This window comes from Megascapheus bottae, chromosome 19 (assembly GCF_031878675.1).
Source record: "Megascapheus bottae isolate mThoBot1 chromosome 19, mThoBot2.hap1, whole genome shotgun sequence".
Taxonomy (NCBI): domain Eukaryota; kingdom Metazoa; phylum Chordata; class Mammalia; order Rodentia; family Geomyidae; genus Megascapheus; species Megascapheus bottae.
This window is the reverse complement of record NC_143527.1, coordinates 1,876,051-1,902,423: the sequence shown is the minus strand read 5'-3', so window position 1 is coordinate 1,902,423 and position 26,373 is coordinate 1,876,051. Positions and strand designations below refer to the sequence as shown.

General features: G+C 53.8%; 1 protein-coding gene across 2 annotated transcripts in view; it reads right to left on the bottom strand.

The window, feature by feature from the left end:
- The window catches only part of Znf516 (zinc finger protein 516), a 70,284-nt gene that overhangs the window by 19,946 nt on the left and 23,965 nt on the right, over positions 1-26,373 (bottom strand). For both annotated transcript variants that reach the window (XM_090352953.1, XM_090352954.1), the window contains exon 2: positions 17,025-18,966. In XM_090352953.1, coding sequence (XP_090209079.1) covers positions 17,025-18,801 — 1,777 coding nt within the window. In that variant the 5' untranslated portion in view covers positions 18,802-18,966. The remainder of the gene's footprint in view (positions 1-17,024; positions 18,967-26,373) is intronic.

Below are 26,373 nucleotides of genomic sequence, written 5' to 3'. Positions count from 1 at the left end.
GGCCACTGGGCTGCAGCCCCTTGAGGACAAAAGCAGATGGCCAGTGAGGACTGCAATGCCTGGACCTGCGTGCCAGGAGAGCCGGGGAAATGCTCGGAGCCACTGGCCTGGCTGCTTCCAGGAGTTCTCCCCCGCCTGGCGAAGCAAAGGAAAATTCCAAAAGCACTTCCGGTTCCAGGGGCCAGGCAGCAGAGGCTAGGGGAGAAGCCACGTGGCATCCCGCTGAGATGGACCACAATGAGCTGGGGCCCCTGCCACTCAGGAAAAGCCATCCTGCCCCCAAGGCCCACACTGAATGAAAACTACCCAGAACACAACCAGTGCCCACCTCCTAATGCCGAGACTGAAGCACTCCAGTTCTCAGCTGACTCTTGCTATCTGACTTTTCATTGTAAAAGGTTAATCCACCATAAATGACTTGTGAAATAACAAGCATAAATAGCACACAAAGTACAATGCATTCACATCTCAACAGAAAAATACGTAAGTACCTTTGCACTTTGGAAATGCCATTTTGTTGTTCAAAGAATAAGCCAAATGCAGGGCTTCTGACTGGATAAATTTGACAACAAAATTTAACTTATAAGAGCAAGAGGATTGGGCTGGGAGTTTGGCCTAGTGGTAGAGTGCTTGCCTAGCATGCACAAAGACCCGGTTCGATTCCTCGGTACCACATGAACAGCAAAAAGCCGGAAGTGGTGCTGAGGCTCAAGTGGTAGAGCTCTAGCCTTGAGAAAGTCCAAGGACAGTGCTCAGGCTCTGAGCCCAAGCCCAGGACTGGCAAAAAAAAAAAAAGAGCAAGGGGAAAAAAAACTCTCAAGACCTTTCCTTGTTAATGAATACAAAATGAACAATACATTGTGTGTTTGTGTGTGTGTGTGTGTGTGTGTGTGTGTATATATATATATATATATATATGTATGTATGTTCATTTGTTTATTTGAAATAGGGAAGGGAAGGGGAAAAACAAGATGTTTGGGAGGGGGTTAGGGGAGGTAAAGGGAGACAAAAACATGAAAAGGGGTATCAATGCACGAGAAGAATATAAACTATATAAAGGTTAATCAAATACCCCAAAAAACCAGCAAGGAGCTGATGGCTTCCATGATTCAATATGAAGAAGGCACTGAAGTTTGGTTTATTTTGCTTCCAATCAAAGCCACTCCGGTGTGAACAGAACACGATTGTTTCGTGGTGAGGTCTCACCTAGGCGTCGTCATGGCGCCTGCCCCCCCACCCCGCCCTCCTCCTAATGGCAAGGCAACATCATCCATTTGAGAAAACACGAACACACCCGATGCCAAGAAGAAGTCTTTAAAACATTACAGTCATACATTTAGAAACCAGCAAGTATTTAGAAACCCCTGCTACATGGCTAGCACCCATGAAGCCCTCTGAGATGGAATCTTAGAAGCAGCAGTAACTTGAAAAGAAGGTATTGTGCCATGTTTAGATGGCGGCATATCCACAGGAAGGGCACCGTGAAAAGAGCAGCCAGAGCCAGAGTCAGGGGTCACATCTGCAACGCTAGCAGCTCAAGGACTGAGACCCGAGGACCATGGTTCAAAGCCCACCCAGGTAGCCCATGACCCCACTTCTACTTAAAGAGCACAATGACACGAATGGATCTGTGGTTCACATGGTAGAGAATCAGCCTTGAGAAGGAAACTCAGGGACGGAGCCCCGGTCCCCATTTCAGGCTTCAGGAACAGCACAAAAACAACAACAGAGCCCACAGCAGCAAAGCTGTCTCCCCTTGCTGTGTTCTGTGGAAGGGGCCTGTAGTCACTCGCTCTTCAGAAGGGCAGCTACGCTGTGCGTCCTCCCTCACGGACAATGGACCACGGCAGCGCGTGTGCACACCCAAACACAAAATCCATATTCTGCATATCCCACCAAAACCATAATGAGTCCTTTTTAAAAAAAAAATCACCATTATGTATTAGTAGAGTCTTTGGATTTAAAGTCCAGCACATGTTGGACTCGCAAACAAAGGCCATTTCATAACACAAAGTGTTCAGTGTTCTGAAACAGGCAGCCTTGACTGGGGCAGCTGCCCGCCCCTCGGCCACCGCAGTGTGTGGGAGCGGCCACCAGGTGGCACCGGCGCCCAGCGCAAGGCCTGCACAGGGCACCATGTGTGGTCTGCCAATCCACAATCCGGAAAGGTCACCAAACTGTGCCAATTTCTTCTGGAAGTTCTGTTGTCCTTCAGTCCATGACTGCGAGGTCTTAGGGCATCTTACATTTCCAGAACGACAATTTGAAATTCAATAACACACTTGAATTTTTATCTGATCTCCTCCCCTCCTCCCCCCCCAAAAAAGAAAGAAAAGAAAGAAGTCCTGGACTGCGGGAGAGGCACTGCCGTCCTGAAGCAGACACCATGTTGGAATTTACTCCACGTAACCAGGCAGCAACTGACTAATAAATGTCCCAATAATCTGATAACTGACTGGAGCAAGGCCTCAGGTAGGACTTACCACCCTGGCTCCAAAGTAGTTCCTAACAAAATGAAAACCCTGGACTTGCTTGGAGGGAGGGAAGGACAAACGGAGGAAGGGGAGGGGAGAGAGTTGGAAAGCAGGGGAGAGAAGGGGAGGGAAGAGGAAGGAGGGAAGACAGACCTGGAGGAGGTGCTCAGAATCTGAACACAGGAAGAAGGGCTTTGCAGGACAAGGCTAGCCCTACAGGAGTTACCAACAGAACTTGGTTAAAATTACTTCCATGCCTTGGGCCTGCCTGTGTCTTTTTTCTCTTCTGTCTCGCATCCCTTTGATAAAGATACATTGAGAACTGGTGTGGAAACTATTTTCCAGCCCATATTTGTTCATTTGCCAAGATTTGCTAGCTAAATACCTGTAAGTTAAACCATAGGGTCTGGGGTTTTATAAAGCTAAATAACATCATGGCCTCTCCCTCGTTGCAGCCTGCGGGCTCTGGGAGGTTTGCGTGTCCTGGGCCGATGCCTGGTTAAGGGGTGGCAGGGCTGGGAGGGAGAGTGGGGTGTGAGCTAAGCAAGCAGAGCTGGCCCTCCATACAGGAAGACTCGGACAGGAACATGTAGCCCTCCTCTCTGCCCGTGCAGCATGCACAGCCCTGCACTACAAATACTGGACCCCTAGGTTCAAACCCTCCATCTCAGAAGATCCACAGCACCCAGGCCCCTGACAGGAAGAACACGGACTTAAACGGGAACAAGTCTCCTCAAATCTAGGCACTGAACTCTGAAACCCAGGCAGGCAGGCTCTAAACCACGCTTTAAAAAGGCACTCAAAAGACCTATGTGTGGCTCTCCTGGCCCCTTACTCCTGCTGCACTGGCACTTGGTCGCTTGCAGAGAAAACAAGCGTATTCCCTGTCTCATGTATCTAGTTTTTGTTCCCAATTGATAACTCAATTTTAATGATCTTTAAATAAAAAAAAAGGAAAAAAAAGGAAAAAAAGTTCATGCCCAAACAGACAATGTCTTAGAAAACGCAGGGAAGCAGTGATTGAAATCAAGCGGATCCTCTGACCTTTGGTCCTTTTTTCCTCATTCACCGGGAAGCCCTGACTGCAGATTTAGAATACTTTCAAGTTCTGGAAGACATTTTCATCATCTTCTCTTAGCTGGCCTCAGAAGAACAGCCTGAGCTGGCCCCGCCCTGCTTCCCACCCCGTTGCAGCTGGACCTGGGTTATGGCAGCAAGGCCCACAGTGCAGGCACTGTACAGGTGGACAGGGAGGGGAGACACACCCAGCCCCAGCGAGGGCCAGCACTGGTGCCTGATGGGTGGAGACTCCAGCTTGAGTGCATCACAGGAAAGGTGGAAACATCGGGGTTCTTTCCTCCGAGCACTGGGGCCTAAACCCAGAGTCTCACACAGAAGTGAGCGCGCTCTACCATGGGGCTGTACCCCAAACCAGAAAGAGCATATTCTGATCTCTGACATTGGACACAGCCATTTCCTCCAGAATGGTCTGCGTGCGTGCGTGCGTGCGTGCATGCGTGAGAGCGTACACGTGTGTACATGCACACTCACCGAGGGTAGGGGTAACTTGCTGAGGACGTCTCCATTTACAGAAGGCACCACCCTGGCTGGTCTCCAATGCTACATTTTATTTTAATTCTCAATGTTCCTCATTGTCTTCAAAAGCATCTTAACATGCATTTAAAGAGGAGTTCACTGAAAAATAACCTACGCTGGGAGACCACCTCCAAATCTAGCTTTCTTCTTTTCTGTGTGTGTGTGTGTGTGTGTGTGTGTGTGTGTGTGTCCGTCCCTGTGTGGGTGTCCCCCTGTGTGTGTTTATATCCTTGAAACTTAGGCTAAGGTCCTAAAAATCTCGCAGATCACAGACCTGTGTGTGACACCGCGCTCTGCGGCCATTACTAAACACACATCACTGTGTGCAGTGATGCTTCTACAGGTTACAATTTCGGAGCCACAAACGCACAAACATCTATCAGTCAAGTCCACTCAGCAGAGCCTATGACTCCACAGGTTTTGTCTCCAGTCGGCCAACTGCAGACCAGTAATAACTGGAAAAGTGAAGGTGAACTCAACATCTGCAAATTCTGTCTTGTCATGACTCCCAGCTAATACAGTGTAACAACCCATACGTTCTGCCCATTGTACCAGGCATGAGACGTGAGCTGGAGATCACGCGACATAACACGATGTTCTCAGGTCACACACACAAACAGTGCACCACTTTCTCTGAAGGGCCTTGAGGATTTACAAACGGTGAGTTCCCAGGGCTCTGGAATCCAAGTGGATGCAGACCCTGACTATTATAAAGTTTTCCTTAAGGGTTTTCTTACATTTTCCTCAAACTCCCAGCGCCAAAGAAAACAAGTCACCTAGCAATAATCTGTCTAAGGAAAATTTCTTCTCGACAAGTTGTCCTCTCAGAAATGGTGCATTGAAACACACAACAAGACAGTAAATTCTAAATGTGGATCACAAGCTACGATCTTTACTTTCTTTAATGACACCAGTCTATCCACCATCCCTGCGAATACCCACCAGACAACACGACAAGTCTACTGTTCAGCCCTGGTACGCAGCACACGGGTTAACCCGTCTCCACGAGTGCAGAACAACTGAGCACCTGTGCACAGGACGGCGCTGCAGGCGAGCTGAGGCCCAAGGCGGCCTGTACCATGGCCAGCCACTCCTACCATCCAACCCGGCCAACGCTGGGGACAGTCTCAGCGCTGGGGGGTCCTCGGCACCCGATGGCCGTAGCCAACCACTCATGCCTGATTGCAAGTCCGATAGAAGCAAATAGCAGTGAAGACGAACATGGCTACAAGCCTCCATGAGGATGTCACTGCCGCAGACGGTGGGTGGGCAGCCCGTTTCTGAGGGCCGAGGGCTCTTTGCGGACGCAATCCATCTGCCAGCTTCACCCCTGGACTCGCCCATGGCTGAGGAGGCAGCCCCACGTCACCTCCTGTCTGCCGGGAAGAGCTCTTCCACAGGGTTTCAGGGAGAGCCCCCGCCCTGAACCCTGTCTTCAGGCAGCTCTTCTGATCCAGGTCCATGGTGCCCGGCCCGGCTCATACACCAGGCGTGGGGCCTGTACACAGCATGAGTGGAACTGTAGACACTCTGCGAAGGACCTATAGACAGCGTGAATGGAACTGTAGACATTCTGCGTGGGACCCGTACACAGCGTGAATGGAACTGTAGACACTCTGCGTGGGACCTGTACACAGCGTGAGTGGAGCCTGTACAGAGAGTGAGTGGGGCCTATACATGCTGTGAGTAGGGCTTTTACAGGGAGTGGAGCTCGTGTACAGTGTGAGTGGAACTTGTACACAGTATGAGTGCAGCTTGTTCACAGTGTGAGTGAAGCTGGCACAGTGTGAATGGAGGCTCAGCTTGTAGACCGTGTGAAAGGAGTTCGAATGGCAGGACTTCCACAAAGGCAGTGTCCATCTTCCCTTGAAAGACACGGCCTTCAACTGGCTCTGCAGGTCTCGCTTCCACTTAGTTTCGTTTGCCAACAAGTGAAGACACTGCTACCAACAGTTCTCAAGAGCTGGAAATTAAACACATTAATTCATGCTCACAGGAAAGAGTAAGTTGCTTCCAATGCCTGGCTCTGGAAAGGAATGTACAGCCATCCAGAGTGAAAGGCCATCCCAGCACGGTGCTGCACTGGGCCTACATCTTCCTGCAAGGGACGAGAAGGCGCTTGGTGAAGTCCCATTTGAATTCAGTCCTGGACACCAGCAGGCCGAGAGATGTGTTAAGCAAGCAGTGGGCGGCCGCTGGAAAGCATGCTGCGGCCCGCCTGCTGGAGGTGACGTCCCACTGCCACCCTGGGACAGCTGCAAGGCATCCAGGCGGCATCCATGACCAGCACGAGCAAGGCGTCAAGACCTTTCCGGGCACGAGGTATCCAACTTCACACCCGTAAGTGTGAGCCTGGGCATGGCGGCCGGGAGGACAGGGAGGCCAGGAGGACAGGGAGTCCAGGAGGACAGAGGGGATGAGAGGGGATGGGAGGCCAGGGAGGACGGGAGGACAGTGAGGACAGGGAGGTCAGGAGGACAGGGAGGACGGGAGGACAGGATGGCCAGGAGGGCTCTGAGGCTCCAGGAAGCTGGACGTTCTGCAGTGTGGACATCAGGCTGACCGTCACAGCGGTGGCCCAAGGTCTCAAGTTGCACGTGGGGAGAGACTCTCACAGACTGGTTGGAAAATATGATCATTCTTTTTTAATAGCCGTCACCTCCTTCTTGACATCACCTCCTTCCCTGTGTGGCTGTAGATAAGAAGAGTGCTGCCTCCAACTGCCCTCTCCTGGGGGAGGGGGTGATGACACTCCAAGATTACAGCTGTTGCTAATAAGCAAACAAAGGGGGAGGGAAAGCGCATGAAGCCATGTCTGGCCCTCGGCCTAGGCCAACAAGCCCCCAGGCCTCCATGAATAACCTGGCTGCACTTCAGCTGAGCAAGAAGCAGGTTTTCACAATGGCACTCCACCGCTTGCATCTGCGAGGTGGCTGCTATACAGACTGGAAGTGAAGCTTGGCAAATGAACCCGGATCCTGACTGCAGCAACTCCTGCACTGAAAGGAACCTGCCCCGCTCCCCTCTGCTTCCAAGAATGGCTGGCCGGGTCCCAGGCCCCACCCGGGATCTTCCTCCAGGCTCCTCCCACTTTCAACATCTTATTAACCCAGGAAACTGGGAAGCCAGAGCCCCAAGCAAGGCCAGCAGCCTTGGAAATGTGAGGCCACGGCCTCCGCCAGCGGGCAGCCGCCCTTCCCACCCACCTCACTGGGCGCACAGTCCAGAAGGAGACACTTCATCCTCTGCCTCATGCCCCAGAAGGCTCCAGGAGAGACTACGCCAAGCTTCCTACCTCCCACATCTCCACGCTGAAAGATGAGAAGCTGTAATAAAACATGAAAGGGTTTCTCCATTTGTAATATAATTAACAGTGCCGATCTGTGTTAGCAGTATGAACGGGAGGGTGTCCTCACTGTTTCACCGTGCATGTATTCAACATGTGCACACAAGCACGCGCACACACGCACGTGCACACACGCACGCGCACACACACGCGCACACACACTGATGCACATGGTTCACTCTGTGAAATGACTGCTCAGCGAGTTCCTCTATGGAAGTTTCAAAATGCCCTGAGCTAATACATATTTACATTATCTCACACTCTAAAAAGAGAAATGACAGCTAAATAGTCAAAAGGCAAGAAATGTATTGGATATAAAAATACCTATTTTGCCAGTCATGGACTTGCAAAGGCATTTCAGCACGGAAATCAATCATGACTGAATGTTTACACCAAAGTACAAGCCGGTTCAGAATAAATTAACAGGCCAGCAAGCGCAATGCCTTTCGATTCCTCTTTCTCACTGAAGTCGCAACATGGCCATTTATGCCAGGCCAGCCACCCCTCCCAAGAGACACACAGCCTTCAGTGACCCTGGCCACACACTGACGTAGACAAGAGAAAGACAAAGAAGGCTGTGTCTGCTGGACTAGCCCTAAATATGAGAAAGAACTAAAGTAGAAACAAAGATCCTTCAGTGACAGCTTCCTTTTAAATACAATTCTAATCTCTATCATCTCTTTGGAAATGAAGACAAAATGTAACATTGCTTTAAAATACATAGTAACGATCTTGGTCCTAAAGCTCAAACTTCAAGTAAATAATGTCACAAGCGGTCTTCCAGTGAGTGAAAATAAAAATGGCTTCCTTCTGAAGCATAGCAGCATGAAGAAGGGGCAGTGTGTCGAGGCTGCAGCCAGACCGTCTCATCCACAAGGGAAACACGGAAGGCCTAGACAGCCTCGGGACTCCGAGCTATGGCTGGAGCCAGAACCTGCTTGGATGGGAACGCAGCTTCACAGCTCCACCAGCAACGGGCAAGTGCACGCCTCTCCCACCCTGAAATCCGAGTCTGGGAGAGCTGCCACCAATGACTCATGGCGCTTCCTGCACCCCCGGGAGCCTGTCAGAACTGCACACCAAAAGTTCATGACACAGTTGGCAGCAGGGAGGAGGATGTCCGCTTTCCACGTGGGTTTACATGCAAACGGCGTAGGACCCCAGACGGGAGCAGCACCCCAGACAGCACAGCAGCAGACGTCCTGGGGTGCCGACAGCCTCTGTCCTGCTCATCTGCATTCCCTGCGGTGATTACACTGCACAGGACGTGCCGTCGTATATGAATGCGTCTATTTCTGAGCGCTCGTCGGCACGTGCACAGCACACACGTGACACAGCCGGTACACACCCGCGAAGTCGTGCAGCCACCCCCCCCCCCAGTTGCTCTCAGCTTGCCCTCCACCTCCTCCATCCCTGCCCTGCCTGTCTCTCTCCCTGTGTGTTTCTGGGTGATTTCCACACGGGGACCTACTACCCCCGCCAAATCCAGGAAAGTCACTTATTAGGGTGACAACACCAGACCAGAAAAAAGACGGACATGGGGTCCACACATCCCCATCCGAGGGTGCCCGCCGTGGGGACGTGCCCCAGGAAGCCAGAGCAAGGAGCACAGGCTCAAGTCGGCAACGCAGACCTGCACTGTGGTGAGTCGCTTTGCCCTCCCTGCCTCCCAGCTTCTACAACACACAAGCCACCTGCCAGCACGGTCCAGACCTCACCAAACACAAGCGGCTTCACAAATGTCCACAGTTCACCTGCCACCTATGCTGGGCTCACTCTCCACCCGCTCTATCGCCTCACCCATCTCCGGACACGACCTCCTTCCAGCAGGAGCGCTGGCACACTGTGACGTGACAGTCCACCAGTGGCCGAGTGCACAGCTGGCAAAGGGCTCCTCAGTTTCAACACAACCTGAATTGAGAAGTCTGCACATTTTAAAACAAAAGTGAATTGGTTTTGCCCATGCTTGGTCAATATCCCGGGCGGCAAATCCATGAAAAGGTGGGCTCTACCCATACCAACTGAAGGACGATTTCAAGATGAAACACTGGGGAGGTTCTAACCACAGGAGATGATCAAACAAGCTAGCAGCCAGGCAGCTCCCCCCTGCAACCCCAGCTGCTCCAGGAGCACTCTCCCAGGGGCCTGCCTGCCTCCAGGGTGTCTTCCACTAGACTCACCAGCTCCTGTGACACAGGGCCCGCCAGGGCCCGGGGTGTGTCCTGACGCGCACCCAGGCCCTCCATGGATCTCGTGGGCCAGCAGCTTGCCGGATAGATGCGACACTACCACAGAGTCCAGAGCTGACCTGGAGAAGGCGGAGGGGCCTCCCAGGTACATTCACCACCAGAGCCACAACACAGCTCCTGAAGCAAACTCCATTGGTGGGTGGCCCAGCCCCAGGGCCAGTCTTGGTGTACAGTGAACTGGGGGGGTCACAGGTCACCTTCATCCAGGCACTCAGGGCTCTGTTTGAAAACAGCCAGCTTCATCCCCAAGCAAACTGAAGGGAACTTGTGGTCTCTCTCAGAACTGCTCTGACAGCCCCTTGGCAGAGCTAATGGGTGGGTTTCAGGTCTGAGCCCATGTAAAGTGCAGACAGAGAAGAAAGCATTCCCCATCTGCCTAGCCCACTTGCTGGTGAGAGACGCCAACCTCTCCCCACCCATAGTAAACACAGGGCGGGCAAGCTGCTCAGCAGGAGACCTCTGCCAACAAGACCAGACAGTGCCTGGTGCTCAGGAACCAGCCAGAGAGCCCCAGGTAAACTCCAGGGGGTCCAACGCTTCAACTGCCTTACTTCAGATGGTGGGCAGACCATCTTCAGCATAAGCATGCCCCAGTCCTACCTGGGATACACTCATGCTTTTTCCTAAACGTGCATCTACTGTTTATGTAAAAGTCAAATTTAACCAGGCATACTGTATTTTTATGTATAAATCTGGCAACTTTCACTCCAAAACAAGCACAGTATTTGGATGAATTACTTCACACCAAGCGCTACTTGAGTGTAAAACTTGGTCCCAAAACAAACAAACAAAGCGTTCAGGGATCGCACAGAGTGGGGGGAGGGAGAGGGAGGGGGGAGACATACGGATAAAGAGGAAAATGTCTTTCACCTATTTGTAGCACGGTTAATTCACTAAGCAGCATAGACTGTATTCATGTCAGACAGAAGTAGGGGGTTGGCAAGTCCGGCTTCAAAGGACCCAAGCCACATGGCTATGACAACTGAGATGGCTGGCCTTCAGGCAAGAGGGGACCAGGACCCAGCAGCCATCCCTGTGTCCTTCTCCAGGGAGAAGACTTCAGAACAGGCTGCACCAGGCCCAGGCCAGGGAGCAGGGCCTGGGTTGGGGAGCGGGGCCCGGGCCAGGGAGCAGGGCCTGGGTTGGGGAGCGGGGCCCGGGCCAGGGAGCAGGGCAGTGTAGAGAGCAGCACCCTGGCTGGGGAGCAGGCAGGGTAGGGAACAGGGCGCAGACCGGGAAGCGGGGCTAGGGTAGCGAGCAGGCCGGGGCAGGGAGCGAGGCGGGTAAGGAAAGGCTCAATGGTGGAGCACGGAGAAGCTGGCCTCGCAGCTCCACTGCTTTCTACCTGCCTCCACATGGCTGGAGAGAGCACTCGTCAGACCTACCGCGCCCACAGTGACCGCAGTCGTGAGGAAGAGTCTTTAACTGTCTGTCTAAACCTCAGAGTTCTCACCTGAGGATCATTCGGAGACACCCCCTTGGCTTACACTGAAGGTTTATAAGAAATGCCAAGCCTCCACTACACAACAGGGGCCGGGTACTAAGGAGGCTGAGAGCTAAAGATTTCCCGGTCCCATCCAGCCCCATAACCAGGCTGAGATGACACCATTCTCCAGTCCCTCGTTGACCACAGGGACAACACCAGGGGCTCTGAGGGGAGTCGCCATGGAGATCAGAACACACAGCCTCCGCCTCCATTCAGCTCCCCAGCCAGGCCTTCCCAGCGCTGCTCTCACACCTGAGACGCAGGAACTTCCCAAATCCTTCTCAGGAGACCCTGGGCCACCTCTCAAACCTCTTCCAGTCCAGAAGAACCACAAGGTGGCTGCTGGATTTGACCTCAGGTCCCTGCTCTGCTGCCACCATTCACAACCGTCACATGACAGATTAAAATCAAAAGAAATACGGGAACTGCAAGGCAGACTGGGAAGGTCAAAGTCCTGTCAGTATCAAAACTGTTCTCCAACACCCATGACTGGGCCATGAATCCTTGATCCCAGAGGCAGCTGCCCTCCTTACCTGCCTTCCGTATCAGAGACGGCAATGTTTACAGACAGACAGCACACTCAGCTGACACATCCCTGGACTACCATTTCACACAACACATCTCAATCGCCAAGGAGGCCATTAAATGAAAACAGGAATCAAAATTGCATCAAAGCTGGAATCATTTACTCCTAAGTGCTGAAAGTAATTATTCTGGAAGAAAAGAAAAAAAGCTGAGCAATGCTAGAGCTGGCACACCAACACCCCAAATGTCTTACTAACTTGTGAGAATATTTCTTCTGATCAAGGTTTCCTGTGTGGGTTAGGAAACAAGGTCTCTGCAACCAGTATCACCATGTGAACCAGGACATGGGCTTAGGAAAAACTCAAGGAAAGAAAGCACTAACTTTTTAACTTTTAATGCCATAATAAACATCACTGGATGTTTTATTCTAAGTAACATACAGATCTAAATCTGCCATCATTTTCATATGTAAAGCCTTGTGCAAATTACACATGCAAATAACGGATCGTACATAGCCCTGATGAAAACTGGCCTCACATTAGATCCAGCACACTCAAAATTATCTGAGAAAGACCCCAAACAAAAAAAAATCCTAAACCTGGAAATGAGCAAAGAAATAAATAAATAAATAGCAAAGAAAGGACAGCCGCCTACCCTGAGTTCAAGCCCGAGTACCAGCACAGAAACAAGCAAAATTAAAAAAACAAAAACCCTTGTATGTGGCAGAGGGGCTACAAAACCCCCATTCTATGTAATAAACATTATGTCTATAGAGTCATAAGTTTTTATGTCTATATAGTTGTGTTTATATTTCCTGTACTATGTCCATGGCATTGGGTATGCAAATATTGAGTCCTTGCTCTTGTACTGTTTGGATCTAATAGCCACATATTAAAGATATCATAGATTAACATCTATGACATACTAGCCCTCAGCCAAATTTTAATTATGTTCTGAAATCTAAGTGCCAATGATTATATATATAGATTCCCTTCTTGAATACTTGTTTGTTAAACATGTGATTTGAAATATTATGTAAAAATTAATGTTGGGGCCCAGAGTTTGGCCTAGTGGTAGAGTGCTAGCCTAGCATGCACAAAGACCCGGGTTCAATTCCTCGGTATCACATACATAGAAAAAAGCCAGAAATGGTGCTGAGGCTCAAGTGGTAGAGCTCTAGCCTTGAGAAAATCCAAGGACAGTGCTCAGGCCCTGAGCTCAAGCCCAGGACTGGCAAAAAAAAAATCAATGTTAATAAATTCTTTAATAAAAAAATTGCAAAAACAAAAACACACCCCCCCGTGCTGTTCACTGGCCCTTGGCTCTAGGGACCCCTAATCCGCCCACTATGCTCAAACCTGCCTGAGCTGTCACCTCTGCCCCAACAGTGTCTTCACATGCTCTTCTTCCACCTGCCACCTTCAGACACAGAACCCCCTGGGCCTCCATCCCCACTCTCCAGCCCGTCACCACGTACCGCTCTGAGGGGAGGAGCTGCTCCACATCACTCCGCCCCTCCTGCCCACCCCGGCCCACTGCAGACTTCACTGCAGCAACGGAGCTGGCAGAGTCCAACTCCACACCCTCCAGACTCTACAGCAGCTGGCCTCATCTAAACCTGAACCCCGACACCTCTGGGAATCACGGCTTCCTGTGCTGCAAGCCATCAAAGCTGTCACTTCTGGGGATCACCACCCCCCTCGCCCTGGGTGGTGACTTCCAGTCCACTCGTCAAACACCTCCTGGTCTCCAGTGATTCACCTTCTGTCCGGCCCATTCTGCCTCTTTGTAGCACCAGCTGTGAGGCCATAAGCAACACAGCCCTGGAGGTGGCGGGCCCCAGAGGTCCAAGGCTGGACCCGGCAGCCCCACCCTTGGAGATGCAGTGAACTGCACAGGTCTGGGGAGCAGACAAGGCAAGTGGCACTCCCTGAAGCCTCCTTCTGTTCCCCCACTGAAGGAAACGCTAGGGGACAGCGAAAGGGACAGAGCCCTGGCCTGGTGGGCATGCCACAGCCCCGCAGACATGCCACGGCTCCGTGCCCCGGCTCTGCAGAGACACCACGGCTATACGGACACGCCATGCCACAGTTTCTGTGCCACGGCTCCGTGCCACGGCTCCAGAGACACTCCTCCCCGGCTGAGTCACCGCTGTCTGCTCTCCTGAAGAAGGAAGAAAGGCTGCTCGGCCTTCGGTTCCCTGTCTGGTTTTCAGCCTGAGCGCAGCTCACGTTTTCTTCACTGCCGACGGCCCCGAGGAAAGAAGACGAGTTTGGCACGAAGAGCTGCAGCCGCAGGAACACAAAGGCCAACGGAGGCTCCAGCCGTGGGCTGTCTCAGCCACGTTTGCATCTTCTGAAGACACCCTCGGTCCCCAAATGCACAACACTGAGCCTTCCACAGCCACGCTTCTCACTCCCAATAGGACTGCTTGCCATGGGCGGGGCTCCAGGGCAGGACAAGGAAGGGAGGGGAACCAGGCCGCTCGGCTCCCTTCACCTTAAATGACAGTGTGAGGGAAGAGCCGTGCACAAACCTGCCACGCCAGAACCTCCGGTGCCGTGGCCACAGGAGTCCAAGCCCTCAAAGCCACTGTGCCCACCCCACGTGGTGCATCCATGGCTGGTCTCTGTGCCCAGCCCTCCCTCGGGGCTGGCCCCTCAGCGTGCATCTCCTGTGCCTACGACTCTTGAGCAGAGCCCCAGCTGGCGCAGGCACTTGGTGTTCTTCCCTCACTGGTGGGGAGATATTCACTTCTCCTGAGACACGTTTCTCTGGTCCCCCGCATACATGTACACCACACGTGTTATACATACACTCCACTTATCCACCCCTGAGCTCCCCATCTTCCAAATTAAAAGCATTCATTGTCCAACCTTTGTGCCAGAGCCATGTCACTTTTCCAGTGAACCTGGTTCAGAACCGACCTTACTGTTCACAGCTCGGCTCACCTGTGTGCTGAGTCAGTGAGGACAGACGCCAGGAGGCAAAGGCAGAGCAACCCCCGGGACACCGAGGGACACAAGTCAGTCCACCAGCAGTGTCCACACCAGTGCCTGGAGCCTCGGCTGCCTTCCCACTCACTGTGTGAGTGATGGCACCCACACAGAAGATGCTGGAAGGACACAGACCTGAATTCTACCTTCAGCTCTGCCCCAACTCTGCCTCTCAGGAGAGCTGCAATCCCGGCTGGGCGTCAGTTTCTGAAATGTCTCTCACAAATGACGGTCTCCAGTCATCCCTTCGGCATTCTCCAAGAATCCCCAATATTTCCAGTGCTTACGTGATCCCAGCATCGGGAAGGGTGAGCGCTGTCCACAGCCCCGCGGTGCATTCTGGGGAGGGAGCCGAGGGCAGATGCCGCAGAGAGCATTCTTCATAGCTGGCTTCCTTTCAAGGGCCGCTCCTCCACCAGCCTAGCCAGACCCCGGGGGCCACGGCTTTGAGGGCTGCTCCACCGTGTGTCGTGTGATGGCCCGGGCTGCACTGCTGCTGAGATCACCCAGCCTGGACATCTGGTGGGAAGCCACCACCCCAACAGGGAAAGGGACTTCCACAGACCTGCACGTGCTTCAAAACTCCTCCCTTGCTCATTTCTCCCTTTAGCCACAAGCTACTGTCTCCTGTTTCCCCCATGGCCAACTCTGCTACATTCAAATCCACTATGCATACGTGAGGCACGCACACGGTTCTCAAGAATTCAGTCACTGAGAGAGCAAATACACACCATGCTTGTCAGAAGGAAGCAATAGTCTCCAAACTTAATGGACCCAAGCAGAAACAGTGCATGCCCCCTGAAGTGGCTTCTCCAGGCCTCTCGGCTTCCCGTGTACAAGTGGGTTCACTCGATCTGGATCACAGGGCCTCTAGGACGCAGCACGGAAAGCTCATCACTGTCTCCCAAATAGTAAAGGCGCTTCTTCCCACAGTGGAAAAACACACACTTCTAGCAAACACCACATCCAGTCCACAAAGCAGCAGTCAAGGCCATGATCAGCAACAACCCACTTATAAGAAGGGTGGAGCAAAGGGGCGAGTGGCACACCAAGCTGTGCACCAAAAGCTGCTGAAAGAAGGTGGAAGAGTTGGGGTAGCCCTGCTCTCGGAGGCCAGGCCCCGGGGTCCTCTCAGAACCAGGACAGCCCCCCTGCAGGACAGCACAGGGGACACAGGGTATATGCTGCCAGCACCTGCACCGACCAAAACATGGACAGAACACCGGCTCTCAAAGCACCAGACAAACCACAGCGTTCACCTCTGTGGTGTGCACATCCGAGAGCCGCAGGCCCCTGTCCCCCCCCCCCCCCCCCCCCGTGAACCCGTGATAACTAGCAGCTTCATCCTGACAAGGAAAGGCCGCCTCCAGGGATGACCTGTCCTGAGGAGAGGCTTGCAGATTCCCCACCGCCCCCCTCGACTGTGACTCCACGAGTCTACAACTTTCAGAGACAAGCTCCGCTCCCCAGCAGGTGCCCAGGACTAAAACATCACCTTCTACTTCAATTACCCAAGGACAGTCAAGAAACACCAAAATGTGCATTAAAAATACAGAAAAAAATGAGGAAGACTATAAAACCGAAGTTAGCCAAATACAGAGACATGAGCAATTGGGAAAGTCACATGTTCCAATTAACTGTCCCTAAACACACAGGAATCTGAGGAGCAGAGAGGAAGTGTGTACTCACAAACAAGTGTACATGTGTGTGCACTGTGCGCGTTTCTTTAGAAATACGTATGTGTAAGGGGAGCGCGTGTTCACGTGTATTATGTTGACTTCGGATGTATATTCAAATCTGAGGTGCCCATGTGCCCGCAGACATGTGCCCGCAGACATGTGCTCGCAGACATGTGCTCGCATGTGTTGGCATACTATGCACGCATTTTGAGCACATGTACATACGTGGCCTTTGAGTGGTGCGTGTGCTTGTGTGCGCATGTGCATGCATCCTTCGTTCACAATGGGGTCTAGGACAGTCAAGCAAGAGAAGGGCACACTCAGGATGAGTTAACCCGTGGCCCATTTCCCTACTCTGAAATGGAGGCTGCCTGGGAGAAACCCACTCCTCATGAGGCCACAGGTGAACTTCTGCAGCCCTGCAGAGTGCACCAGGATGGTGGGCCGAGGGAAGAGGCAGGCCCAGCGAGAGGGACAGGAGCGCCAGGGCACACGGGACGCTGGGCAGGGCGTAACTGCCCTCGAGGCCACCCGAGCCTGGGGTGACCTGGGGGCTGGACCCTCTGGACACAAGGCGGCCAGGACATGGGACTCGCTGGGCGCAGGAACACCTGGGAGGGGCCACCGAGGCCCAAGCTACTGGACCTCTCTCAGCCCGCACCGGCCCACTCACCTGACGCAGGTTCAGGCACGGCCTCTTCGCTGCTGTCGTCCACAGTCTCGTCAGCCAGGCCGGAGCCCGGCGAGTCGGCAACGGCACAGGCAGAGCCGGGGCTGCTGGGCTGGGAGGCCGAGTCACCTTCGCTGAGCGAGCTGCAGCGCACGCAGGCCGCGCGGTCCCCCTCGGCCTCCCGGTCCCGGCGCGCCCGCCGGTGCACGCGCGAGTGCAGCACCATCTGGTGGTAGGTGCGGAAGATCTTGCCGCACTCGAAGCACTCCGAAGACTTGCCGTGGCCCGCGGGGGCCGTGGCTCGGCGGCTGGGGCGCACGGGCGGCCGAGGGTCCAGGTGGCCAGGGAGCATGGGGTCGCCCGGCAGGCTGGCCCTCTTCCTGGGGGGGCCCTGGGTGCCCGGCGCATCCTGCTCACGCTTGCGCTTCTCCTGGGTCACCAAAATGTACTCGCGCCTGTCCTTGTCAAAGGCCACGTCCCCCGCCAGCGCCTCGTCCCAGCTCCCGTACTTGAGGTACTCGGCTGGCTCGGCCACCTTGCCCCGGGTGGCCAGCTGCCAGGCCTGGTAGCTGTTGACAGGATCGAGCTCAGGCACCCGCTGCCCGGCCTGCCCGCAGGGGGCCACGGCAGCAGCCGAGGAGGGTCTCAGATTCAGGCACTGTAGGAAGAACTGCTTGGTGTCCGGGGGGCTCTCCTCGGGCCCCTCCTTGGCCGGGGCTCGCGTCCGGCTGGCGTCCACCCTGCGGTGGATGGCGTTATGGGCGTTCAAGCTGTCCAGGTTTGTAAACAGGTTCCCACACTTGGTGCAGACTTCATAGAGAGACAGGCCCGCGACGATGGCCTCCTCCTGGACCACGTTGTTGATGGTGGCCACAGGGTCCAGCTCGCTCTTGGGCCTGTTCCTGTTCCCCGACTTGGGGCCGTGGGCCTTCATGTGGTTCTTGAGAAACCAGGGCTCTTTGAACCGCCGGCCGCAGATGTGGCAGCCGTGGTCGAAGGAGCCCCGGTGCTTCTTCATGTGCGCCTTCAGGAACCAGGTCTGGCTGAAGGCCTGGCCGCACACCTCGCAGGGAAACTCCCCAGGGCTCAGCTCGGGCTTGCCGTTCTCCACGCAGGCCTCGCCCCCGCTGGGCACCTGCGCCGTGATGTGGTCCCGCTCGATGTGGCCCAGCAGCGACTCCTCTCGCAGGGCCACGTAGCTGCACAGCCTGCACTTGAAGGGCCTGTGGGCCTGCTGCACGTGCAGCTCCAGGTCCTTCTTGCGCTCGAACTGGCTCTTGCAGAAAGAGCAGCGAGCGGCGGCCTCGACCTCCCCCGGGGCTCCGGCAGCCCCCTCCGCCTCCTTCCGGCTGCTCCGCAGCAGGATCTTGCTGCCGTCCGCCTGCGCCGCCCCGTTCAGCATGCGGTTGCAGGCCGACGAGCTCTTGGTGGGGCTGGTGCACCCGTCCAGGCCCTCGGACACGCGCGTCTCGCCCAGCTGCGTCTCGCCGGCCTCCGGCTCGGGCCGCTGGACAAGGGTCCCGGTGCGGTGGCCCCGGATGTGGATCTTGAGGTTGCCCTTCTGGGCGGCCCTGTGGTCACAGTACGGACACTTGTAGGGCTTCTCCCCCGTGTGCTTGCGCATGTGCTGCGACAGCGAGCTCTGGAAGGGGAAGCTCTTGCCGCAGATGCAGCAGCTGTGGCATGCAGCCTTGTCCCCATCCACCTCGTGGCTGCGGCCAGCCCTGGGAGGGCTGGGCCCTCTCCTCAGCTCCATCTCCGCCTCTCTGTTGCGATCCATGGGGGCAACGTGGGCCGGGGTGTGGCACAGTCTTCCGAGGCGCAGGCCTGATGGGAGGGCGTCGGATCACTCCATTCTCAGGAAGACCCCCACCCGGAGATGAGAGAGGAGCCCGTGGCGCAGAGGTACATAGTCCAGGAGAAGGTAGCACGCAGCTTCGAGCACCTGCAACAGAGGAGGAGACCTTATCAGCACGGCGTCAGGCAGAGAGGAGCCCACAGCCGTCGGCGAGGGCCCACCACACGCCCTGCCACAGAGGCAGACAGGCTCAGGGTCCCCATGGAGAGAAACATCGCCACCCGGGCCCTGGACACAGCCCCACTGCACAGCTAACTGTGCCTGCGGTGGGCATGTTGGAAGCTCGTCCAAGCCCAGCCTTGGCCAGACATGACTGAATAAGGGTCTGGGCAGGAGGAGCCATGGTGGTGGGGCCCATGGTGGAAAGACTGGGTGCAACAGGAATGGCATCCCGGGCGCTCTGCTCCGGGCCACGCCTCCTGCGGCCCTGGGGACAAGGCCGCCCCCCCTCCACGCCAGCACACCCCGGCAGAGCCCAGCCCTGCCCCACGTCCTTTCCACCTAGCACCAACCACCCTCACCTGTCCACGATGCCTGCAGCAGAGGGGACAGGAGGAGGCAGCTGCACCCAGGGCCGTGCCCTCTCCGACTGGCAGTCCCCTTCAGATCTAGTCCATCACCCTCAACAATGAGGCCTTGAGTGCCGCCACCCCGCCTCCTCCGCTGCCAGGCAGCCCCCTGCCCTGCAGAGCACTCCACAGGGTGAAAGGGAAAAGGGGAACAAGCCAGTCCCGCAACCCTCAGGCTCAGCTGACCGGGGCCACGCCACCACCAGGCCACAGGACATACATGTTGTCCTCTGCGCTCACCAGAAGAGCCCTGTCCATCCCCTTGGGTGCCCTGATGCGTGTCCTCTGACCCCAGCCCTGGTGCTGGAGAAGACCTGGACCCTGCCACCAGGTGCCACCGCCTCCCTGTGCGGCCTTCTCTGCACACCTGTCCTTCCCAAGCAACAGGGGGGCATAAATCCCAGGGCAAACAGCACAGGCTGCATCCTTGAGGCCTCACAGACAGCCTGAAGGGAAAGACACAGGCAAAGGAAGAACGCTACAGCCATCACAACAGCTCACACCTGGAGTCCACTACCGAAGGCGCCTGGTCAGCAGCAGCTGCTGCTCCCTGTGGATGCACACGAGGACCAAGGAACGGTCGAGGTCGCTTCCCTGAGAGATGGCCACACGGACTCCCAGGCTGTGGGCACAACTGTGCTACAGAAGATGAGGGCAGAAACTGGCACACAGGACCGGAAGCCGTCTTCAGAACGCACATGGCACAGACAGTGCAATGACGTTTCCCGCCGGTGCCATCGGGGGCATCCGTGGCCCACCTGGGCCAGCCCACTGCCTGCCACTCCGCCAGTCCACATCTTCTCCCGAGGCTGCAGCTGGGAACGTGCAGGGCAGTAATTCAACTTTACTCAGCCAAAAGGAGTCCCGTTCACTGGGATTTTAGAACTGATCTCCTATGGACCTCTTGCTCTGAGTTTTCCAGAGAGGGAATGACGGTGCAAAGCTGCTTTTGAGAATAGCTCACATGAGGGTTTTGAAAATAATCTACTTCATTTTTTGAGAAGCTTGGTAATCACCTTTGTAGAAACACAGGGGAGTGATCTGTTTATTAGAGAAAGTATGCATTCTCTGCACAACAATGCACGATGAGGAGAGAGAAGGGAGAAGAGCAAACAGAAACAAACACAGATGCTGTGGGTGTGAGACACACATGCCAGGCTGCCACACCTCAGACACATTTCCTCCTCTCCCACTCCATGGCCTAGATGATGGTGCAGATAACTTAGGGGACTGCTCAGACTCCTTGCATTCACCAAATCTGAAATAAAGTTCCAACCCACAGATGGCTTCCCCTGGTGGGACGCAGGGGCTTCACTCTCCATCCTCACCCTGAACCCAGCTGATGTGCGCAGTGGGACAGAAGGACAAGCACCCCAGAGCCAAAAACACTGGACACAGAGAAAGGAAAACGAGTGGCATTTTAAAAAATAAACACAGGCTCTGCGCGTCCCTCGGTGTCTCCTCGGCTGCTCCTGAGAGCTGCAAGCTCCACACAGGGCGCCTCGCAGGACCATGCAGAGTCCACAGCACAGAGGCCTCTCACGTGACCAGCAGTGGGGAACCAGAGACCCGTGCGGGGTGCTCAGCTTCTCAGAGCTCGCAGGTCAGGAAGGAAGCACCGCTACAAGCACAACTGAAAAAGCGCTGCCCGTGAGAAGCAGGAGAAATTTCCAGAAGCCAGGAGGGAGCAATGTCTAGCGCTTACAAATACTGACTAGACTCCCTCAGGGAACTGAATCTAGGAATCAAAACAGTGTGGCTGGACTGGAGCTCCAGGCCGGTCCTCTGGCAGAAAGAGCATGAGTCCTTCCCTGGGTCTCCCTCGAGCCAGCCCCACTCAGCCAAAGCCGAGATCCTGAATCCTCCTGAGCCACCCGGAGCACACAGCTGACCTCATGGAGACGCCCGTCCTTCACAGGCCTCTCCCTCCTGGAGAAGAGCCCGGAACCTCAGCTCAGCTCGGAGGAGCAGCTACAGCCAACACCCCAGCCACGCACGGCCTCTCTGGGGGAGACACCGCCATCTCAGGTAGGCCCTTCCCCACCAACTTCCAACAGGCTGGCAAGGCCATCAGATGACCCAGCTCCACCCACGGGACCCCGAGACCATTTCCTCGTCCTCACCTGGGAGGACTGTGATGATAGCTACGTGCTGGAATACTCGTGAGGTTCAGTCGATGCGTGCACGTAGGCTGGAAGGCATTCAGAACAGGTGACCAGCGTGGCTTAGGCTGCAAGGGACCACGGAGCAAACCAACAAATCGTGGCCAAATACTCAGACATCCCCGGCTGGCACTGACAATATTTGGTTTAGGTCCAGCAAACTGAAAGGGATGAAACGACATCAGCCAAAGAAGCCCACCAGACCTGTCTACACAGCCCAAGTGAGTTTTTACCACCAGAAAACACTTCACCAAGCCACCCGAACCACCCAGAAGAGAGACCACCACTGAGCTGCAGAAAAAACAACCTTTAATACAGACTTGGTGTTCCACGGTATTGATGACAGTTATTCTGTTTGGCTGGAGACACTGGAAATATATAGTGAAATATTTAGAGGCTCATTACAAAATCAGAGATAAGAAAGGAAGGGAGGCCATCACCAAAACACTGACGACTGTGGACCCCGGGGCTCGTGTGTCTTCACATTAGTCTTCCCATTTCAGAGGGTTTGGGACCTTTTTAACAAAAGACCTTAAATAAGCCCCCTTTGCCACTCCAGCCAGAAACACAACACAAAACGGGCAGAGGGGTCCTCCCCCCACCTCCCTTCCCTTCCTTTCCCCCTAGGCCCAAGCAGGCTCAGGGCAGGAGTGCACCCTGGGAAATCACCTTTCCTACATCTAGCTTTCCAGAAAAAAAGTCAAAGGAAAGACAGCTGATCTGCATAATAGGAGCTTGTTTAAATGAAAAACCACCTCTGGGTCCCCAGAAAGGCCTTTCCAAAGACATCAATGAGGCTGAGCACCAGAGGTGAGCCAGGGCAGCCAACCAGGCAAAAATTAAGGAGACTGAGCTTGCCTGGACTTTCAGGACTGTCCTTTCTTTCCTTCTGCAGGACAAAAACATAGTCATGCTGGGAATGTCTGTCTTCCATAGCTTAAGCAATAATTTTCTTACAAAGGGCACTATGAACATTTGTACACAGCAAGTTCGTGAATCGACAATCACCTACCTTACTGTTTTCTAATCTGTCTGTTAAACCAACAAGGTCTAAATGGTCTGTGTCACCCCCTAAACGTAACAAAACTTAACTGTGAAAAAGGAACAAGGGGCTAAATTTCACTTACTGTGCTCTGATATTCAGTCACTCCCCAAACCACCCAACTTTAGAGTGTGTTCAATGAGCCAGGCAGATGGGGGGGTGGGGAGCGGGCGGGGTGCCTGCTGCAGTTTCTTTCCATTCTGGCGCCATCAGTTAACCTGATCTGATTGTAAACAGGTCTGGGGGAAGGGGGGTCTGAGGGGGACCCTGCCCTGCGTGGCTCGGCACACCCACACCAAGTGGGCGCAGTGTGGAGTGGCAGCCTGCTGCAGGACTCTGTGGGAGCTTGTTCTCACAGAGACAATAGAGGCTGCACAAGTCACACTGCAGAATTATGAGCCATGAATTAAAATACATCATTAACATCCCGGACAAGCTTATCTTACTGGGGAGACAAAAGACCTATTCTCTGAGCAAGTGGGGAGAATTCCCAGGCAACAATGAAGAGTTCCTCTCCCCACAACCAACTCTGTGCCTGAGGAACAATTGCAGCTTAAGAGTCCCCCAGACCAGGGTCCCCTAGAGCAGGAGCAGGGCTCTGCTGAGGCCCCAGGCCGAGGGCTGTCCCCAGAGTCATCAATAATCCATTATGAACAGGCCCCATTTCCACTCTCCTACGAAGAAGAGAATCAGAGGCCACAGCGTCCTGCCCACCTCCCCACGAGGGCCAAGGAGACAGACATGGGCATTGGGGGCTGCTGTGAGCCCCTGGATAGACCTGGCAGGGAAGCCACCTGGGACCACGCACAGGCTGTTTCTGCTAGAAACCCTCCTTTGGAGGTGAGGCACCAAGGTGCTTTGACAGACCGAAAATAGGAAGCTTCCTTTAACTGGCTCAGCAACCCCAAAGGTTCCTGAGGTGGTGCGAGCAGCCCCGGCTCTACCAACAGGGTCACCCCTGCAGAGTCACCGCTCTGCTCGACTCCAGCCGCCCACCAGGGCTCTGAACGCCACGTCTACTTATAGCAAAAATGCTTTAGGACCTAAATGTGATCCTTCTGTGGTGGTTTACCTTTTATGGCATTGTTTACCTTAGGCTGACAAAAACAAAAAGAAGAAATAAATTGCTGCTTCAGGAGATAAGAGACACCATCTTCCAGATAAAAGCCCAAAGATACATTTGCCAAGAGCTAAGATAATGGAGCAATGCAGTCGATCAGTACCACTACCACTACCCAAAAGAAAAGGAAAAAGAAAAGCCAGCCGTGCTCGGTAAGCTTTCCTGTGTCTTCGCTGAGAAACAGAGAAGGAATCAAACACCTGCAGGTAGGGTGGCCCGGAGGACATGGTTATCGATTCTACCCAGAAAAGGAAGAGCAAGTGTGGGAGAGGGGAAACAGATACAAGTGCGAGGGGGTGGGAATCCGCCCTGCCTGCTTATTAATAACACATCCCGGGAGTCCAAGGAGTTGGGAGGCTAATAAAATGGTATTGCTGTGAAAGTAAGGGGTACCCTTCCCACATCAAAGGGAGAAAGCCTCTGGTGCCTGTCTGTCCCTCCATCCACAAAGGAAAGGATGCCAGTGGCTTGTTATTTACAACTGACTTATTTCTTGGGCCTTTTATGAGTGACTTTACTGGGAAAGACAAGGTCTCAGCCCCGACCTGCAGTAGGAGGCCCTGCTCAGCAATGCTCTGCAGATGGAGAATGCAACTGTTTTGAACCCCACAGCCGCCAGGCACTGACACTAGAATTTCAAGTCCCTCTTCCTCAGCAGCAGGGTTTCCAGGAAGACGCCCATCTCCAGACTCCAGATGGCATTCTCCTAAGATGGTCACCAGGATGGAGCTGGGGGCCACTCACCCTCTGTGCAAGCTGAGAGAGAATCAGCCCTCTGCCACCCTCTCAGCTTTCCTGACCCAGGTTCTTACTGGGACCGTTTTACATCCAATCCAACACTGCAGATAACTCAGGAACACCAAAATCTCAGGGACAACCAGAGAAAGCCAAGAATCACACATTTTCCTTGTTTAAAACAAGCATGGAAATCCAGAAAGCCTGAGACACAATGCAGGGAGACTGTGACTGGAAAGCATCTGAGAGTCTGCCCACAGAGCTAAAGTGACAAGCGCAGCAACTTTTCAACGTGGGCTCCACCTCACTCAGGTTCTCAAGTTCTTCCAGACTGGCAGCACCGAAGACAAATGCTGCGCTCAGACCCACACGTTCCTCAGCATGGTGCTTTCCAATCTCACCACATTTTTTTTTAAATTCTAATAGTTGACTGTAAAAGAAAATTCAACCCAGACTTGTTTCTACATGCAAGCTGTGTATTTTATGTCAGCACACCAAGAGCAAGGAACAGCCTTTGCCCCTAACCCAACACAAACAAGGGCCTTGTTTCCAACCTTTTCCAACCTTTTCCCTAAAAATAACTTCTCCCCACAAAAGAAAAACAGATCACAACGAATACCTAGTGAACATTATCTCTTTCCTCTGTTCTTTGTAAAAGAGCCTAGAAGTCACCAGACAGGAATGAAAGAAAGAACTGCCCAAGAACCCAGAGCCAGATGACTGTGTTCAGCTAGGCATGAAACGCCCAGTTAAACGTTACCTTCCCAGTACTGCAGGGTCAGCATCGTGTCAGACCCCAACCTCCCCTCATTAAGAGATCACGAGAAAAATAAACACTTCCCATAATCTATTTTACTGAAATCTAATAATCATTCACCCATGAGTAGACTTCAGTAGCAGGGCTAAAAGGGATGTCATGTATGATATTAAGATTTTGCTTGTGTTCTTTATGCGAACACCAACCAATGCTTTAAGGAGAGGATCAAAATTTACAACAGGCCAAATTGTCCCCAATGCTTGTCTATATATAGAGCTCACTGCCCTCCATTTACATCATCTGGAACAGGACCTAGTTTGTCTCTGACACACACAGCACCTCTTTGAAAGCCTGGGCCGTGGCCTCACAGCTCACAGGATTGATCTTGCATTGCCTGTCTTAAAATGCATTTTCAAACACGCTTAACCATGTATTGCTGCCAGTTCCACATGTTCAAGATGAAAGACCGACTCTTGTCTCCATGCACAACAGAGGATAAACACACAAAACGCCACCACACCCTCTGAGCAGGGCCAGGTGTGAGTACAGGCTGTGTGTCTACAGTGATCTTGCAGAAAAGAGGGAGTGGTCTTACACGGCAAAGCCTCTCACTAACTGCAGCATGGGGAAAATAGTCAGTTCCAAAGCATCTACCCCACCCCTGGATCCCAAAAGAGGGAGCACCCTCCAGCCCCACAACCACCCACTCTAGTAGGGCCTGGAGAGTCACCCCTTAATGAGAGCCCCTGCTGTCCTCAGACACAATTCAGGGATTACACCTAAGGCTGGTTGTAATCCCAGACATACCCTCATTAAGGGAAAGATCCTTTGTCATAGCAAGGTCCACACTTAAAATGCCAGGGCTACCACAAACAGTGCTTCTCCTTTCCTTCAGTCTACCAAGCACAGAGCTCACAGATTCTTCTTCTTCAATCTGCCCAATGTGAATGTGAGCAGGTGTCAAAGTGCTGCCAGGAGGGGGAAAGAGGGAGAATGGAAAGGAAGCCTCCAGAGAGCCAGGGACCTGGAGGGTGTGGTCTGCCATCACTCTGCACACTCGGCACACAGCGGCGGCACACGGCACAGGGTTAAGAGGGTTGGTTAGGTGG